The sequence below is a fragment of the Cheilinus undulatus genome, linkage group 16 (assembly GCF_018320785.1).
Source record: "Cheilinus undulatus linkage group 16, ASM1832078v1, whole genome shotgun sequence".
Classification (NCBI taxonomy): domain Eukaryota; kingdom Metazoa; phylum Chordata; class Actinopteri; order Labriformes; family Labridae; genus Cheilinus; species Cheilinus undulatus.
In genome coordinates, this window is record NC_054880.1 from 10,024,745 (window position 1) to 10,043,903 (window position 19,159).

Sequence of the window (19,159 nt, forward strand, 5' to 3'; positions counted from 1 at the left end):
CAGCTGCAGCTGCACCTGGACCAGGACAATAGGAGCCCTCTTTTTGAGTCTGACCTTTACCCTTATTGGTGAAAGATCCGATAGCAAAGTAAATATTTATTTTATCAGGCTGTATCAAGGATGCTTGATTTGCACAATCTTCCCGGGACTTTAAACCTTGTGGGAAACAACAACGGCAGTGGGCCTCAGGAACCATTTAGTTCCTTGAAGAGAAGTTCTAGGAACTAAAAGTTCCTGGTGCTTATGATTGAAAAGCCACTGTGTCAAGTGGTTCTTTGCATGGATTCTTCACAGACTCTTTCTTTCAAAGTTGTGGCGCACCAACGTTAAAGCATAAATCCTCTCACTTTGATATTTTCATGGAAATTCAGAGGCCTGGAAATGGAAACAACCACACACACCCAAATACTACCGATAGACTATCATAAAATTTTCAGATGTTATGAAGCCATCTGCAGTTAGCTTTCCCTGATATACTATTTTAAATAGTAAAACTAAGTTTTAAAAATCTTCCTAGAAAGGTTAGAAAGATCAATAATCAATTCATGTGGATGTGAATTATTCATCATACATAACATGGTGATTATAACATTTTTTTATCGTTGTCTTTTTTTCTTTAGCTTTATTAGATCTCTCCCTCTTCCTCTCTCCATGTGCACCTGAGCTGATGCTGCAAAACAAGGCCACGTGGAACTAACCAATCAGAGCTAGGGGAGAGCTGCTGAGACTGGCTGGATGGGGCGTGGCCACAGGCGCGGACAGAACCCTGATTGGCTGTTTAGATGATCACTCTTCTGTGCAGTCATAGTGTGGCGCGCGTTGCTGCTTATCCATTTACCTGAATTATAAGTCTTGGTTTATAAAGCCTGCCTTATTTTCATGCGACTGATTCAAAGACAGGGTAAAGAATAAGTGATAAACAGGAATACATGTAATTATTAAATTACGATTTATTTTTTCACTCAATCTCAGACAAGTTCCTTACTGAACTCTGCGTTTCAGTGTCAACTGAAGCGCTAACTCCGCGTTAAAGAGAAAGGCGCCATTGTTGTGTGAGTGAGGTGAAACATTTGTAACATCTACTCTTTTAAACCTAGTCATACTCCGCGTCCCCGTACACGTTGATCTACGTGAACAGAGGGCATAATTACGCACGCCCTCTCTCTCCCTCTCTCTTCACCATTAGCTCTCTCTTTCTCTCCCTCTCTCTCTCTCCACACTCACACACACACACACACTGACTCTTCGTGGGAGTAAGTGTGTAAGTAAAGAAAGGGAAGAGGGAAAAGAGAGAAGGGAGAGAGAGCGTGATTCCAGGTCTCTCTCAGCTGCTCTCTCCACTTTGGGTACTTGTACCCAGTCTGACTCAATGGGGCTTTAGCACTAAGGGGTTTAACGCCAAAATAAAAGATATTTACTCACCCTAAACCCCTTTAGTGTTAAGATTTTGTGCTTTAACACTGACAGACATAGGTAACTTATAGGGGAGAGAGGCAGAGACGTCTCCAGAGGCGTGCCTTTTTGTCTGTCGCCTCGCAGAAGGTTCAGTCGGGTCCCTCTCGTCGACTGGCTTTCTGTGAGAGGATAACTTCCACCATATCCTACATTCACAGCTCAACCAGGCCGGCAAACTACTGCAACACTATGGATACTGGAGATTCTCCCTTCCGGAAGAAACGGAGACCATGGCGCATGGACTTCTCATCCTTTGCCTTGGTAACCGTGGTGCTTGCTGTGTGCCAAACGACCGTGGTTCGTGCAGGTAAGAAATCACTTCAGACTAATTGTGCCCTCTTAACTTGATTTTTCTTCCAACTAAATTTGATTTTTATTGTTCCTTTTCAATAATCTTCACCTTCACATTGCTGCTTATATCCAGTGTGCGTAATGATTGCTCATCTCATCCATTATTGGACACTTCAAGAGACGCGTCTCTAGATGCTTTCCAGAGAAATGTTGCCACAGTATCTAATGAAACGTTACCCTACAGTATTCAAAGTAAAATGTGTTCTACCAGTTTTTTTCTCATTATTTTCGTTTATCGTGCTTTTTTGCATTTTACCAGATCCCCAAACATCCTGAGGCGACTTGTGTTGGGCCTTGAAGTTGATTGGCAAATATGATTGAGAGAGAAATTTGGGTGTCAAAAAAGTACCTTTAAGATTAAAGCGATTGTAGACACTGCATCTAAGATGAAGGACCAAGCAGTGCAGTTTCTGTTTATTCAACTTTTCTGTTCGGTAAAGTTATGGGTTTTTTTTTTTTCACCTAGAACCGTAGATTCCCACAGGCTTGACGGACAATTTTAGTAGCACAAGGTGCTTTTAATTGATGGTTACAGACATGGAGATTACAAGATTACAGCTTATCACCGAAAAACATACGAACACACAATTGCATTTCGAATAGCAGTTGTTCGGGCATCTTTTTGAAATACTCGTTAAACTGTCTCCCTCTCTCCACTTGCATGCGGCTTGCAGGCAGGTGTCATCTCAACAAGTGTTGGTTGAGCCACAAAGCTCAAATCTCACCCATTCAGGTGCTCCTACTCATCCCAACAGTTTTTGTTTTGTATTCTCTTAATTTTGTTTATTTAAAATTATTTCCAGGAACAAGAATGCCGTTACCAGGTGCGCATTTTGGGCACCTTTGTGCACACAGCCTCATCAGCAGGGGGGGGCATGGGGTAGGATGGTGAAAAAAGGTCATATGTCCCTTTCTTGGAGATTTCCCTGTTTAACATGATTCAAAGACATTTTAACCGATTTTTTTTTTCTATTACGCAACTAAATGTTGGAGGTGAGCGCACTGGGTTGTGGATGCAGACTGCTGTCACGGGCTGTGAGAGGTTGACTGTTTACCAGCTCAGCCTGAGTACCAGTCTGACCGGAGAGGAGGGGTCTCTGCATCTACTTTGTAGGACGGGACTATAGGCTGAGAGGATTTGATCTTTTCCCCCTACACATCATCTGTAGGATTTGTTGGTTTTAATTACAACGATTATATGAAAGATGTTCATGACTTTTCTGATTTATTTGACAGGATATATTGAGTTTTATCTATAAGTACAAAATCCTCTTTAAAGTTTGTCTCTCGCCCGTCCTCCCCTCACCCTCAGGTTAGAGATAACTTCGCCTGAAGGAATGATCTGTATGCGTTGCAGTTCCTGTACCAACCACTAGAGGTCTGAGGTTATTTTTAACACAGAGACTCCATTGATTCACCTGCACCCAGATCAGATCAGGTATGACTTAAGAATTTGATAGAGAGTGGCACCAGAAAACGCAATTATTTCAACAAAACAAACAAATTAAAGTAAAGCATCCCGACTTCAAATGTAAATTACCGACTTTTTATCTAAATGGTAAGGCCTGTTTTTGACCAAGCAGATCCGGATCATGATGGGGTTTTTTTTATTATTATTATTTTCCAGCCATCCTTCCATATTTTATTTATCAGAAGAGGAGGTGACGCATGGCTTCTTTGGCTGAGACACATCCTGCTGATTTTGAACAGAATCCCCACTAAGTTTTAGTTCACACAATCAATTTGGAGAGTCAATTTACGTTTGAAGTTTCAGTGAACAATATGGATCAATGGTTCTTTATTTTTGGTCAGGCTAACTTGTGAAGACAGCTTAAGGACCAAAGGGGCTTTTGTAACATAAATTGCCCTCCTTGAGTGTATTCTTTGGCCCCGTTTCCAATTTCAGATTGCGAGAGGCGATTGCACCTTCCCGTCGTCTCCCGTGTGTATTTTGGAGGCGGAAGCCTGAGACATTTTTGCTTGTTATGAATAGGTTATTATGCGGCTGAGCAGCTCGGTCGCAGGGGTTTGGGAGTGAAAGCGTTCAGTGTCTCCGTGTCTATGTGCGCTTTGTACAGTTCTGTGTGTGTATTTAAGCGTCTGTAAGCTATGGATGTTTTTTCCCGGGTCAGGGTGTGGAAATGTATGCCACATCTATGTGAATGTGGCTCTGTGTGTAACGCCTCTGCCAGCTTCTATTTCTCAGCTTAGATTATGCTAATAGAGGTGCCGTGCGCGCGGAAGTCTGTTCTTCACTCATAATGCCCAGCGATAGTGTCAGTGACGCAATCAATCAGCCCATTTGCCTGAGTGTGCACGCGCATACGGAACATGCGTGTAGTTTGTCAGACGTACCGGATCAGTGCGTGCGCCTATGTGCGCGTGCTTGTGCGCGCAGTGTGGCGCAGCTGCAGATGTTAGTGTAAACTCTAACAGCGCCCCACCCAAGCAGTGAAAGACCAATTTAGAGTAGAAAGTGGTCAGAATCTTTCATGTTTATTCTCTCTTCCCTGGGAGAATGCAGACTAGAGAGGAAGAAGACGGGATGGATGAGGCACAGCAGCCAGAGAGCAGCAGGCAGAGAGGCATGAAAGCCCAGTTTGTTAAAAGGAGGAGAAATCAGAAGGCAATATTTTCTTGACATGGATGTTCCTCAACCTCATTTCAAAGCAGAGCCTCCTCAAAGGGCGGTCTGTCATACCTTGCCCCCCTTCTCCGCTCTCTCTCTCTCTGCTTGTGAATAGAGCTCCTGTGTGGTGGCAGAGCAGGGCTTTGACAGTTCATTCCTGGGACTGTCTGAAAGTGTGTGGTATTTTAGGCTTCAGCTAATCATATGTGGTAAGTTCTACCACTTTAGCTTGTCCCATAAATTAGCCTCTGCTTTGTCATTTCTATTTTTTCCTAAGCACAACCGTAAAGTACTACATCTTACTGGATGACGTTACAGTTTTATCATTTTTACTTGCTGCTGGTTACTCAAGGACCTTGTCTTCCAGAGATGTAAGGTCATTGCTCTTGTGTTGCCTTTCAGCCATTATTACTCTGCCAAGATGAAGAGCCTTCAGCGCTTAATAATAAAAATTTCATTGTTATTCATGTAGCCATCAAATAAGTTGGTCAGTGGGAAAATGCAAATGCATGTTAACTCACCAACCAGAAGCCTTTTCTCAGGAAATTTAGATTTAGTTTATTCAGGAGACTGTACATCTCTAAACTGTCTGGTGCTCTCAGTTGGCAATCCAGACCTTTTCTGCCTTCGACTTACCCTCACAGGCTTATTTTAAAGTTATTTTCCTGTTTGCCAGAATAGACAAACAGTAGCCAAACCTCATGCAGGCCGATGGTAGTGAACACAACCTCTTGGCCTGTAACTGTTATCCACCTTTTTAAAGAGGATCAACAATTTGGAAATCTAAACATGTGGACACTAGCACAGCAGACAGCCACAGCTTGCAGCTATTTTACTCATGATTCTGTGGTAACTCAGATCAGCTAGAAAGATTTTTTTTTCATTTGATTTCCTCTGTTGCAAAAATGATTTCTTCCTTCTCAAAGCCACGAATCTGGACGGTTATGGGGCTACTGTATCTTTTTCGACAGGAAACTGTAATCGTATACTACAAACACACAACCTAAGCAGCAGTCTCTCCTTGGATGCTAAACGACACCATTGAAGTGGGAAGATAAGACTCAGAGGATATAAAAATGGAAACACGCAGAAGCCAAATGTGAGATGCACATAAAAACTCTTGAGGACTTGATCTAAACCACAACAACATCATCTCACAATGTGAACTTGTTGAAGTCTTTCTCAGATAAAACCACATCATCCCAGCAGACTTTAGGGAACAAAGTGAGTCAAAGATAGTGCTCTCTGCATTCTGGTTTCATAGGTGATGATTTAGTGGTTTGTGTGTTTGTGGATAGTTATGCACTCTTCCTCCAAAGTTTTCTGTTTTAGCAGAAGATGTACAAAGACGCAGGAGAATGTGCCAACTTTATAATGACAGGCTGTCTGTATAGGATGCTATTCCTAGTCACTGTTATTTTCTGCTTCTAGGAAGTCAGCGCAGAAGCCAGCTGTGTACTTTTACATTTATTTTAATGTACATCTCTTTTCCAGACATTAATACCGTCTGTCCATGTGGAAATAGTTTTAAATGCTGGTTCAAGTTGTTAGTTGAAAGTTGGATGAGCTCTGGCCAATCATGTATTAGAAGACAGAGAACAGTTTAAATACAGATGCATGTTGTTATTAAAACACTAACCTCTCTCTGCAGATTTATAATCAAGGAGAGACCATTTGAATTGATCTGCTGCAGTAATTCCCAAAAATCAAAGACCATAAGTAGCATGCAATCATCCTCCTTTCTTCCTTCTTCCTGCTTGTTTCTAGTATGGCTTAGTATGTCCCAGGATGCATTGAGTGAAGAGACAAAACTTTGATAAACAGAGAAAAGCACTCAGTAACGTAATCATTGTATCCTGTAATAGTTATCATGCCAACTTTAACAATGATGGTGTACAGCACTTTATTTAACCTAGAGATATGTTTTGGTCTCCCAAATGCCATGGGAATAAATGGAGTACTGTTGGAAGCAGCAGTGCAGGAACAAAGCTGATTTCCTGCACTTTATTAACTGTTTTTACACAGACATTGCACAGCTATCAGTCACTTATTTTGCATCTATTTGGGAATATGTTTTTTTTTTTTTGTTTTTTTTAAGAATTTTGTGTCCAATTCTTTGTCAAAGGGTTATTGGACTTGCTTGGCATTCTTCCCTTCTTGATGAAGAATTGGGTTATCATGACCTAGATGAATGAGAAACTAAACAGACAGGATTAGTGTGGTTTTTGCTTGAGTAGTTTCCGATTGTTTTAAGAAGATCCGGTCATGTTAAATCACAATAAATAGACGTTCTCCCGCACTTGCTCTGCAGAGCAGCTCTTAAGGATTGTTTTCCCCACTTAATTACACCAATAAAGTTTCCCAGAATGTAGGTTATATCTCTTATGTGGGGATTTCCACACATAGAAGGTATTGCTTTATACACTAATGATGATTATTATGTAATGCAGGCCTACAGCTGTTACTCTTCTCTTTATTATAAGTCTGACTTGTCACCTCTGCCTTCACTCTGAGGTAAATGTAGGTGATCAGATACCACTAGTCACTGCTATTAAAGATGTTGTCTTTTCTAGAAATGTTGTTGGTAGATTACAGTGCCTTAAAGTAGGCTTATAACTTTAGGTTAGGCAGACCAGTGGTTTGTGAAGTGGAAATCATATGTTCACTTTTGCTAAAAATTTTAGGGTCTGTTTAAACACTGTGCAGAAAAGATGCTGCCACATAATTTTCTGCTTTTAGGAATTTAGAAAATTGGTATTTGAATTTGATGATTTTGTTAGCAGTAGATTTTAGTGTAAACAATTAACTAATTCAACTTTTGTCTGTACTCGAGAGATCACTGAGGGGCAAACGCTACTTTTCAATGACATTGAGTCATTACAGAATCCCTTAAAGACAGGCATTAAATGAGCCACCAGGACAGATAGTTACATGGCCACTAAAGTCATCAAACAGGGATTTCTAAAAGGCTAAGACCATTTAAAAGAATAATTAGATACAAGAATGCAAGAAAAGCCTCGAATGTACTAAAATAATTAAGTTGGCTCAATGAGAATATACAAAATAAAGGACATTTCTGTTCAGGTGCATTGCCTTCAAGGCGATACTGTATCTTATTCCAAAAGTCATGTGCAGATTAAGTAAAAGAAGATTTTTCCAAGTTCTGATCTGACTCAAGAAACTCTTACCCAATTAAATCCAAATGAGCTTCAGGCTGTGAAATAGTCAGAGCTAAGTGTTTCTCTCTATCAATATACCCATATCAAAGCAGTTTCAAAACGCTTTGTCAGTAAACTCAGTCAGACAGTTAGTATTCAGCACAGACATCAATGGATCTAGGACGAGTTTCTAATTTGTGCCCTTCTGAATCACTGTCCCATGTGATAATACATTACAGGGAGCCACTCACTGTATCCTGTGGTTCAGTGTAGGTCTTGTGGTGTCAGTATCCACCCTCAGATCCAAACTAAGACTGTGGCCTTCAGCCCTGAAACCACATGAGGCTCCAGCACGATACACGTTGGCAGCGTCAGTGCAGCACACACAGACTGGCACAAACCACAATTACAGTACGGCACACAGGGGACAGTAGAGGACTCGGGCATGTGTTGGCTGCAGCTGCTGATTGGAGGGAATGATTAACCCACATTAATCTCCAACACAATAAACATAAGCACTGGCCTGTGGTGATGAACAAACCACATAGGCTGTAAGCTTCAGCAATACTGATACTCTTCAGATATAATACACTTGTTGTGAGGAAGTAGTTTGACACATCAGTACAGGTAGTTTATGTTAATAAAATTTACATCCTTTTGACCTCTTGGTCTCTTTTATATTTTGGGGTTTTTTATAACAGTATTTTTCCCCCTTTGAAACTTTGTGTGGCATTAAGTGTGCACGCTTGTCTTCTTTATCTTGCTGCTGCTAAACGATGTTCATATTACCACCCTCATTACCCCAATAAAAAAATTAAATCTGCTTTTCATACTGCAGAATCAAGCCTGTTGCCAGGAAAGTTCAGGGGTTAAAAAACCCACCCCTGACTGAAAAAGATCTAGAATTTCAGGTGTTTTGTCTTTCTTTTTTAATAAGATAAGACAAACTTTTATCAGTCCCAAAGGTATTTAGCACAGTATAACTAGGTAAAAATTTAAAAATGCACCCAAATATAAGAGACAAAACAATAGCACTTATGAAATTTACATATGTAGATGTATGATTATAAAAACTCTAATCTAATCCAACAAAATATAACATCCAAGCCAAACAGAAGCTCTTGTCTTCTTAATATTAGTATCACTTTTGTGATCCTCCTTCCATCAATGATTGTGTGAACAACTTGCACATGTGATGCAGTGTACAGCATTGCTGCACTGCATGGCTCTTCCTTTAATCCCACTCTGTTTAGACTTCAGATCATCACTGCCTGCTTCTGCAATGTGTGCCATCCAATTCTGTCTGCACCTGCAACAATTTTTCACATAGAAAGCCCATGCCTTAACAATTGCTGTCAGTTACGTTCTCATTTGTAGATAAAAAAAAAAATCCATCCCACTGACTAACTTGCCTTAATTTTGTCTCTGTGTTTTAAGAACCAACATTTATCTTCTTTTTCTTGTCATTAGTTAATTCTATCAGGAAACATCCAGGACCTGCATGATTTCCGTGGCAGCCTACAGCAACAGTAAAACTGTCAGCTGCCATTTGTGTTGTGTCCCCAATGCAGCCCTCTACTGCAAAAAAGAAACACTTTATGGAAAAAATAACTCACTTAAAAACTTAAAGTCAGTACTCCTGTAAAACTCCTGATTCTCAGGTAGTGATATGTTTGACTGTCAAAATAAAACCAGATTTGAAAACACTACTACCAACACATGTACAGGAAAAAATAAGCAATTGGAAAAGAGGTGCAACCTCTGTCTCCTTATTGCAAAGTCACATTGGGAGCAAATTTAATGAATGCAACACCATAAACTGTCAGTCAAGCTAAACTTCAGTTTTGTAAATAAGTTCATAAAAATGTATTCTTGACGGGACAGACATTGCGATTATCATCCCCATAAGTCATTTTGATTATGTGTTGATAAGCAGAAACACAATTTGCCTTTGAACGGTTTTAATTTGTTTTTCAAACTATGTTTTAGTTTGCTTATTTATTCTGCTATCATTATTCAAATGCGCAGATGTCACTGAGTTGCTGCTGTCACAGAGGCTCAAATTGGTTCATTTTTTACTTCTCAACAGCCTTCTCTCCTTGTTCTTCAACTCTAAACTCATCAGACTTCCTCTGGTGTTATTTAGGGGATTCAGTGGCTTAATCACCTCACTGTAATTTGTACTCTAGTTTTATATTTCTTTATCTTCTTTTCTGTTTCAAGCAGCTAGCTAGGTACTGTCACCTGGTGTGCCATTTACCTAATGTAATAAACACTACACTGACTGTCCAAACCCTCATTTTAGCCAACATAAACAATGTAAAGTCTAATAACCCCCTTTTTACTGCATGGGTACTCATAATGGATTTTCTGTCTGTGTACAGAAGGCATTATAAATAAATCGTAACTATAGAGCACTATGTTCAAAATTATAACCTACAGAGGCTCATACGCCTAACCATCATGGTCAGCTGGGTGGATAGAGACACAGCTGGTGATTCAGAAAAACTGGAGTTTAGCTTACCCTTTCCCAAAGTTGCAATTAGCTTTATATATTTAACATTTAGTAATTTATTATCGGTCTGTAGACCCTGTGTTCATTTTTTCTTGTCAAAGGCCAGTAAAAGTCATTAATTTGACTTTGTAATTAGATAATAAGGCATGAACAAGGTGTGACAAGTTCCTTGGTCTGTGTGAGTACATTAAACCATCAGTGCTGTAGTCCTCTTGCTCTCTGCATCTTACAATGTGGTCGTTGTGAAAAGAGGCAGGGTGAGGGGTCAATGTGTCAGCTGGAGTGTGTGTCTGGTATTTGGCACAGCTTTACCAAAGGAGGGAAGGTCACACATACACACACTCACAAAGTAATATGCAGACACACACAGAGATTGTTACACAGAGCATCTAAACTAGAAAGCCTGGGAGAGGAAAAATCTCTACAGTGAACAGAGAATCTCTTAGTCATCAACCTCACACAAGTCTGAAGTGGTGGTATGACCCAGCTGTCTGAGGGCAGATTTAATGGCTGCCTGTAGGTGTTCAATATCCACAGGTTTCTAAATATATACATACAGAATGCATAAAATATCAACCATGAGACTGTTTGCATTTCATTTTTGTTTGTTTGCTGCTTTTGGTATAACTTTAATTTGACTCTGTATGGATAAACCCAGATATAATACAAAATAGATTAATTGATGGGATGTTTGAAGAATATAAATATGTTTTCTCTTAAGACTTCCTTTTTCGTCCCATTTAATCTCTTGATATTTGGCTTTAATTTATACAGACTTTGAAAGAGTAACTCATTTCTTTACAGTGCAGACTTTGTCTCTAATTGTCATGCTGTTGTTTGTGTGCATACGTATAGTGTTATGTGTCCAGTTTCTTTGTTTTAAGATGTACATGGCACTTGAGTATTTGTCTGTGATGTGTTTTTGTCTGTTCGCCTTGTTAGCTAACAGAAAGTACAGACCCCACTTAATGGTCACTTGTAAAGTAAGCATTAGCACTGTTTATCTCTCACTCCGTTAAGTGTGCTTGTTTGCATAGTTTGTGCACATGTAAACAAGCATGTGTGTGTGATTCTCCAGCCCCTTAAGAAGTAGGCTTTTGTCATTAAGTTCATTAAGTCTATTTTAGCCCCATCTAGTGGCAAATGTGGGGAACTACAGTAGTACAAATGCTTGAAAACCTCATGATTTCTTCAGCACATCTCACTTTTCATGTAGCTGACAGCCCTGGTGGTACACATGTTTTCTATCAGGTGGTTATAAGCTGGTGGTCTCAGTGTTTGGTCAGATGTGGATTTTTGTGGCTGAGTGGGTTACAGTGAGTAACAATAAAAGGATTGTTCCCGTTCTAAGACACCTGTAGAAAAAGCCACCCACTGTACAGTGCTGCATTATACCAAACCCTTATGTCATTATTTGAAATTATTTAGACACCCATTGTGTTGATTTATTAACAAAATTAAAGGATTTAACATTTGGGATGATTGGAATCAGAAATTATTCTCTAAGAAATAATTTGGAAGTTAGCAAAATTAAGCCTGTGTTTCTGAAGTCTTTAAGTGGTTTGTTTTTGAGATTCTTGCTTTTTGTATGACTTTTTTAACACTACGGGGGGGCAGGGGGGGTTGCCACTTAAACAAGACTGTATAGACAGTAGGAAATTAGAGAGAAGAGTGGAAAACGGTGCACTGATACACTGGAAAGGAGCCGCCAGTCAGAGTTTAACCTGCATCGCTTGCATGGAGGACTATTGTGTCCCTCTGTACATGTGGTGCAACCTAACTGCTTGACCATCAGCACCTGTACAGAAACTTATTTAAACTTTCAAAGTTTATGGACATAGCTGCTGACTTAGACTTCGGTGCAGTCGTTAGTTTCAATTCAGTCACAATTTCCCACAATCATGAAAACAAGATAGCGGTGATCAAACAATTACTGGGCCACATGCTGTTACTTTTTTGACATATAGTAATTTATTTAAATTGTAGTTTATTTTCGGTTATTGCTCGTTTAAGAGTGTTTAATTCAAATAAATGCACATTTATAGATTTGATTAAATCAATGAGTAATTGTTTTGAAAATTGGGATCTCAATACAACTGAAAATAATTGTTATTATCATTTTTGCCATAAGCTGCATGGCGACGCAGGGATTAGCGCTGTTGCCTCGCAGCAAGTAGGTTCCTGGTTCGTTTCCGGTCAGGGCCTTTCTGTGTGGAGTTTGCCTACTCTCCCTGTGAATGAGTGGGTTCTCTGCGGATACTCCAGGTTAAGTGAGCACTTTAAAATGGCCGTATGTGTGAATACGAGCATGCCTGGTTGTCTGTCTCTATATGTCAGCCCTGCGATTGACTAGCAACCAGTCCAGGGTGTATCCCGCCTCTCGCCCAATGACAGCAGGGATAGGCTCCAGCACCCCTGGACTGGGATTAGCGGTATAGAAAATGGATGGATGGATTTTTGCCATAATGGAGCAGCCCTTCTTCACACTTAATCTGGTATCCTTGTTGTCTGCAGTCACATGTCTGTCTTTGGGCAAGACACTTTACCCCAGTTGCTCCCACTGTTGCATCAGTGGCATGTGAATGTGCATGGATGTGTATGAATGGGATTATTTGATGGCCACTCTACATAATAGCCTCTGTCAATAGTGTGTGAATGTAAGGTGAATTGGTAAGTGTGGCTTGCAGTCTGTATGACACTTTAAGTTGTCAGACAATGCAGCTTAAGTCGGTTTACCATTTATATTTAGGTGTAGTCAAGCTGTTTCCACTTTGATAAAGCTTAAGCTAAATTATACAAGATTCTCTTTGGTATTTGAACAATTTAGATTCAGTAAGGACTAATTGGTGGTATTAGATATATCAGTTTAAGTCAGTGTTTTAATCTACAGCTCTAATGTACATTAGTTTAATACAGCTCACCTGTCAGTGGTGATATATGTACTGACTACTGTAATCTGTGCTTACAGCAGCGATTGTGACTGCCCTCACGTGCCTGCGAGCCCTGTTTCCTCTCTTAATGACATCCAGTAATTGCCCCTGCATCAACATCAAAGAGCTGCAGCCATCTGTGAACATTTATGAGAAACACTGATGGAGCAAGAAAACGGAGAAGAAATGAAAGAGAGTTTTACCACTCTTTCTGTTTTTCTACCTTGTCTCATTTCATATTTGCCACTCCTCATCTCAAGAGCAGTTTTAACTGCATGGGCTGTGTGAGTGTGTACCTCTGTTGCCCTGCGTGTTATTTTTGAGGGTGTGTTTTTGTCGTGATTGTGGTCCTCAAGGCAGGAAGGGCCCCGGCTGCAGATGTGAGCCGGGCAGGCAGCGGAGAACAGAGCGGCACATTGTACTGGGTGAATTGGGGGAGCTCGGGCTGCAATCTGATCCAGTATCCTGCCATCACAGAACCACGCTGTCTACTGTCACTGCCTGACCCCCCAAACCCACTCATACACACACACCCATGGTCCTTTCATACCTCCACTTCTCTCTCTCTCTCATTCCCGGCATTCCTGTGCAGATCTGTAAAAGTCTTAGAAAGTAGAGGCAAAATATTCATAGCCTTCCTGGTCTAGCAAAGTTATAACATTTCTACAACTGCACAGAAAGTATTTATAAGAACCACAGTTGATGCTTTTCCCTTTTTCTAGTGTTATAACATGTTATGATCTAGAGTCATGTCAAAGTGTAGATGACTTGATAAAGTGAAGAATTTCAGTTTTAAGAAACAAAAAATGTTCATCTTTATCCTCTTCAATGAATGTATTTCTTTCTTATCCTCCAATCCAGCTGTAGTATATCCATTCCTCCCTACAGTTCATTCTCACCCCCCAGCAACTGTTTTGTAGAGCAGTTCCTGTTTTGGAGAGTTAAATATCACTTACTCTAGCTTTCCATCTCTCCAACTAACTGATTTGATCCCCTTCTCTTCCTCCCTCACTCCCTCTTTGCCTCCTCCTTGTCTTTCTCACTCTGGTGTGGAGTGATGTTGATGGTCTGTGGTCTGGACACCCAGAGGCAATATTAACGCACCATTTGCTGTTTCTGAATAAATATTACCATCTGTGGGCTTGTTTGACTAACTGTTAGCTCTGAGACACTGGGTGTCACCTAAACACAAGCACCACTGATGGGATCAGTGTGACTTTAAAACAAACACAAAGAGAGTTCACATTAGAGGCCACTGTAAAGTGTTGTAAAGTGGTAACACATTGAGATAGCTTTATGATACAGTGTTAGCAGATTCATATGCTCTATGTTAGAAAGCCGTGCATTAGGTTAAGGTCTGACTCTATTCTTGATATAGCTAAAATGATCATCCTGCAGTATGGTGTATTGATGACATGAGTGTTAAAAAATAGGAGTGGATTTGTTGCACCCTCTCTGGCTTTGCTTAACCGTACCAGTAGGTCAAGCACTCATTTAAAATTTGCTGTATGATTACATCATTTAAGCCTAAATGTACAAATTCTGCCACCAGGGGGCTCTCAGTCAAAACAAGAACAAGATATGACAAGTAGAGACGAATGCTGCCTAACTTTGCCCACCTCGACTGCTTGCTTCTTGTTTTGATTTGAGGAATCTGTTAATTGAAAATTGGACTCCATACATGTATCGACTAAATAGTAAAGTAATGTTTTGGTTAATGCTGTGAGCTTCTTGCAAAGCATTCTGGGAGCCATTATAGAGTGTAGTTTTAAATATACAGAGTTCTTAGTTCAAAACAAGAAGTTAATAGCGGCCATCAATCTGGAAATAGTGGCGCCGTCATGTTGCAGTGAGGAGTACTGCATTACTGGGAATGAGCTTGGGCAGTTTAACTTGCAACTAACGGCAGACTGTGGTCCAGAATAAGTAAGCAGCACATAACATGAATGAGATGAACAGAAGGGCAGCGTACAGTAGAAGTTCCCACAGTATTGTTCCAGTGCTTCACATAACATATATTTCCCTGCCAATGATAAGGAGCAGTGTCTGTCATAGTGGCTTAGCCATGACAGCTGCAGTAACAAGACATGTCCCATTACAGTTCTGAAAATTAAGAATTTCTCTGGCTTTAAAACTGTTAGAAACATTTCTGGTAATGTAAATACTCAACTAAATTTTACATTCAACACAGAAGTATCCTTTTTTTTAATTAATAAAGACATATTACGACAAAAAAACCCTGCAGATATCAGCTTTAAATATGTTGTTTTTAAAAAGCTCTGAAAAAAGAGATTTTTAAAGTGACTGTTAAATGAAAATGAAAACAGATGTGTTTCTCCAGAGGCTGCATCATAGAAGGGCTTGGTCATCCTCTGTTGTTTAGGGTGTAGTTTGCTACATAGGCAAAGCATCACTGCCACCATAAGTTAATTATTAGAGGTGTCAGAGCAGAGGTGGCTGTAAATGAATTTTACTGGCTGCTAACAGCAAAGTTAGCTCACTGGTTACACCTCAAACACAGGAAGGCTAGCCAGGAGTGAGGGAGGATTACTGATTTTAAGCAAATTTGTGTGCTGGAGGTTGTTTGGAAAAAGTTAACTTTATGGCTGTCTCACTGCAAAACCACAGAGATCCAGAAAGATGTAGAAATGGTCTGTAGTTGACAATATAATTACTTGGTTTGGATTCTCAGACAGCAATGTATTACATTAAGTTAAATTTGCAGCATAAAGAGGTGTCTTTATGACGATACTTATGAAGTATAAGCTTCACATCAGAGAAAAACCATTATATATGTATTCAGTGGAGAATGGTTTGTACATCTGTTTCATAAGACAAGTGCGTTGGAGGGCAATTTGTCCTAAAAAAAATCCAAGGAAACTCCTGCAAACTAACTTGTAAAAACTGTCATTTATTTGCTGCATTTCAATACTGTTGTTTGCCTGATGAAAGTCCAGTACAGAAAAGGTGCAAATATGTTATTTTGCAAGTCAGACATGAGTTTTCTTGGAATATTTATTGTGAAAAAAACAATTGAATGTCTAATGCATCATACGTTTAGATTTGACAGTGTGTTTGTATGAATCGACCGCACACTGCTATCTTACATTTAGGTTTCATTCCTGTACCACAAATCTGCTTTAAAGTATGACATCACAATTCAGTTCCTTTTTAGTAATCAGACATAACTATTATGATAAACAAGTGTGTGTCATGAATGTCAAACTAATTGTGAATTATGCTTGAAACTGTTCATTTTTGGTTTATAGATCAGTCAGACTTTAGAGGTCTAAGAGAAAACATTAAATAATAGAGATGAAGTTATTGGAAATGCAATGCGATTACTGCCTCTGCTACTTCTCTGCCTTACCGCTTCTGTGGAGGATTAATCAGACCTATGAAAAAGAAAATATTATTGCGTTTTTACAAAATCGCCTATCTATATATACATATGTATATGTACAGTATTTCATAGCCTGACTCACCATGGAGGAAGACAGAGCTCTAATGTCAGAAGTGCAATGGTTATCAAACTGAAATACAGACTGACATATTGTGAGAAACCACAAAGCAGACTGAGGGTAGAGAAACTGGCTGGCAAACCTCAGAGTGAAGTGAAAGTGAAGACAGAGTCATGTGTGTTTTTCTGTCAGCTTGAATTTTTTTCTGTGTTCCAGGTTTATCTGTGAAATGCTTTGGGTGTCTTTGGACAAATATTCATTTGACACAGCACTATCACATCAACAGCCACTTATTACAGTTGCTTGATAAATGTAGGCAGAATAGAGGCCACTGTCTCCATTGCCATTTAAACTGAGCCTTACTGTACCTGCCCTGCAGTGGTTTGTGTATATACGTCTTGGACTGTTGCCCATTTGCTTTGACACAGTACTTTCTTTCTCACATTATTCCTGAAAGTACAATTGTAGCCATTGTTGACATCCCCTGTACCTGCTTCTGTATTACTTGAGTGTTGCAAGGACGACTAAGGTTACATTTCAAGTTATCTTTTATCTGAAAGGTCTTGACTTTTACAGTTTTTTTCTGCAGAGCCTGGAGGATGATGGCCCTCTTGGAAGTTTAAGCCTGCTGTTCTGCGTTAAATGAATCCCTTACTTAAGCTACTGTACTTTTATGCAAAAATACTCTGCCTTTATTTTTAATATACAGCAGAATTGCTGCATTTTTACTTTTGAAAGCTTCACAGACCATCTTCATTTGTGTTTTATTTCTCAGGGCATTGACAATGTAACAAAAATTTAACAATAGTTTTCTTCTTTTCTTCTGTTTTCAGACCCAGTGGATGTGTTGAGGGCTCTGCAGGTTCACTCTCTCCCTGAGGGCGTGAAGAAAGTCCCTGGATTTTGCACCTCCCGTCGCTCTAGCAGCCCTGATCATGCTTACCGCATCACCAAGAAGGCCCAGATCTCTGCCCCCACCAAGCAGCTCTTCTCAGGTAGGTTACAGATAGAGTGAAAGTCTTGATATTTGAATTTCTGGAAAGGCTGCTTTGTAAATAATAAAGATTGGTCTATCATTTGTAAATGGCCAAAATCACAGCATTATGTCTACTGACAAAATGCTCTTTCTGGCATTTCATTATTGTACTTTGATGGTATTTGGCCACGTTTAAGTTATGTGGGTTTTTTTCTGTCAGCATAGTTGTTTTGCTCACACATGAGGAAACTGATAATAGAGAAGTCAATGCAACTGCTCTTGGGCTTAGGACTACTGCTCAAAGTGGATTAATTGCACTATAATTTGGCATTTACTGTGACCAATGTTGTGGTTAATTTGGCTAGAAGTAAAACCTGTGGAATAAATAGTCATTCCTCCTATTTTTTGCCTTGTACATTCCCTTATTTGAGGTTCAGTTTTAATATTTTGCTTTATTTGTATGACTTCAGCTGAAGCTGAAATGTATATTATAAGTTTGTGAGGCTTTTATTGGAAGAAAACAATCTATGATCAGTTATTTAATTTTCTTACTAAGATACAATGAGAAAAATCCAATCTGTGCAAGAATAATTGTGATCTGACAATAATCTCACGTATTGCAATAAATTTGCTAGATTTTTTAATTTCTTCTCTGAATCAGAGTACAGTGGCACCCATAGAAAATCCCTGGCAACTGCTACTGGCTAAACTAAAAGCTTAAGCTAAACATATGAAGCCTAAGGGCAAAGTTAGAGAGTAGCCAAACTTTCCACAAACTTCAAGAAAAAAGATGAAAAGCGGATTAGAAACACAATGTAGATAAAAAATCAGTAATGCACAAAAAGTTGCCTTGATACGGTATATGGGCAAATTTGACTTGTTTTGTATAAGAACTGTCTTAGTAAATATGTTGTTTTTGCTGTAAGAACTGGGCATTAGCATACATAAAATGCATCAGAAGATTGTCACCTAATGCAGTGATTCACTTCAAGTCTGCAGTATTACACTGTGGTGTACTTTGAGATTTACTTCAGTTTTATTTTGAAAGTGGGACGGTTTGCACTGGAAAGGGGAAGAAATAGTAAGGCATTCTTGTTCCTGTGTAGTATGTTTCACTGCTTCTATAGTGTCATGTAGTACAAGTTTAATATTCAACATATTCTTGGTGAATTCCAGAGTTCAAATACCAAGCACTAGACTGGCAGGTTTTTATATGAACTTTTGGTTGTATTTTAACTGAACTCCCGAGGTTTAGTGAGACTATTTGTGCCCTGTGCTAGTTTCCTTGAAGACATAAAATATAATTATGTGTTGCTGTGCAAGAGCTGAGTAAAGCTGTGGGAGAGCCATAACAAATTAACTTCAGCACATTGTGTGACTCCCTGGAGTAAGGAGAGAAAAGAAAGAAAAAGAAGCACTTTGTGGTTGTGAATAAATCTTTTTGAGTTAAAGCTGATTTTCATCTAATTTTCTGAAGTTTAGACAGCTAAGACCACTGTTGTGATGTGCTCTTATCTGTACAATATTCATATCAGACTGTATTCTGACAACCTGTATTTCTTCCTAATGTTATCAACTTAACCTGATTAACCAGTACTTCTACAATGATTAGACGCTCTGATAAAAAGTACAGGGTATTCCTTCATCATTCTCCTTCAGTGGGGCCTTTTTGACAGTTTCCAAA

General features: G+C 39.5%; 1 protein-coding gene across 2 annotated transcripts in view; it reads left to right on the forward strand.

The window, feature by feature from the left end:
• The first annotated feature begins 1,619 nt into the window (after positions 1-1,619).
• Positions 1,620-19,159, forward strand: part of col11a2 (collagen, type XI, alpha 2) — a 58,797-nt gene continuing 41,257 nt past the window's right edge. For both annotated transcript variants that reach the window (XM_041809281.1, XM_041809282.1), the window contains exons 1-2: positions 1,620-1,762; positions 17,333-17,494. In XM_041809281.1, coding sequence (XP_041665215.1) covers positions 1,645-1,762; positions 17,333-17,494 — 280 coding nt within the window. In that variant the 5' untranslated portion in view covers positions 1,620-1,644. The remainder of the gene's footprint in view (positions 1,763-17,332; positions 17,495-19,159) is intronic.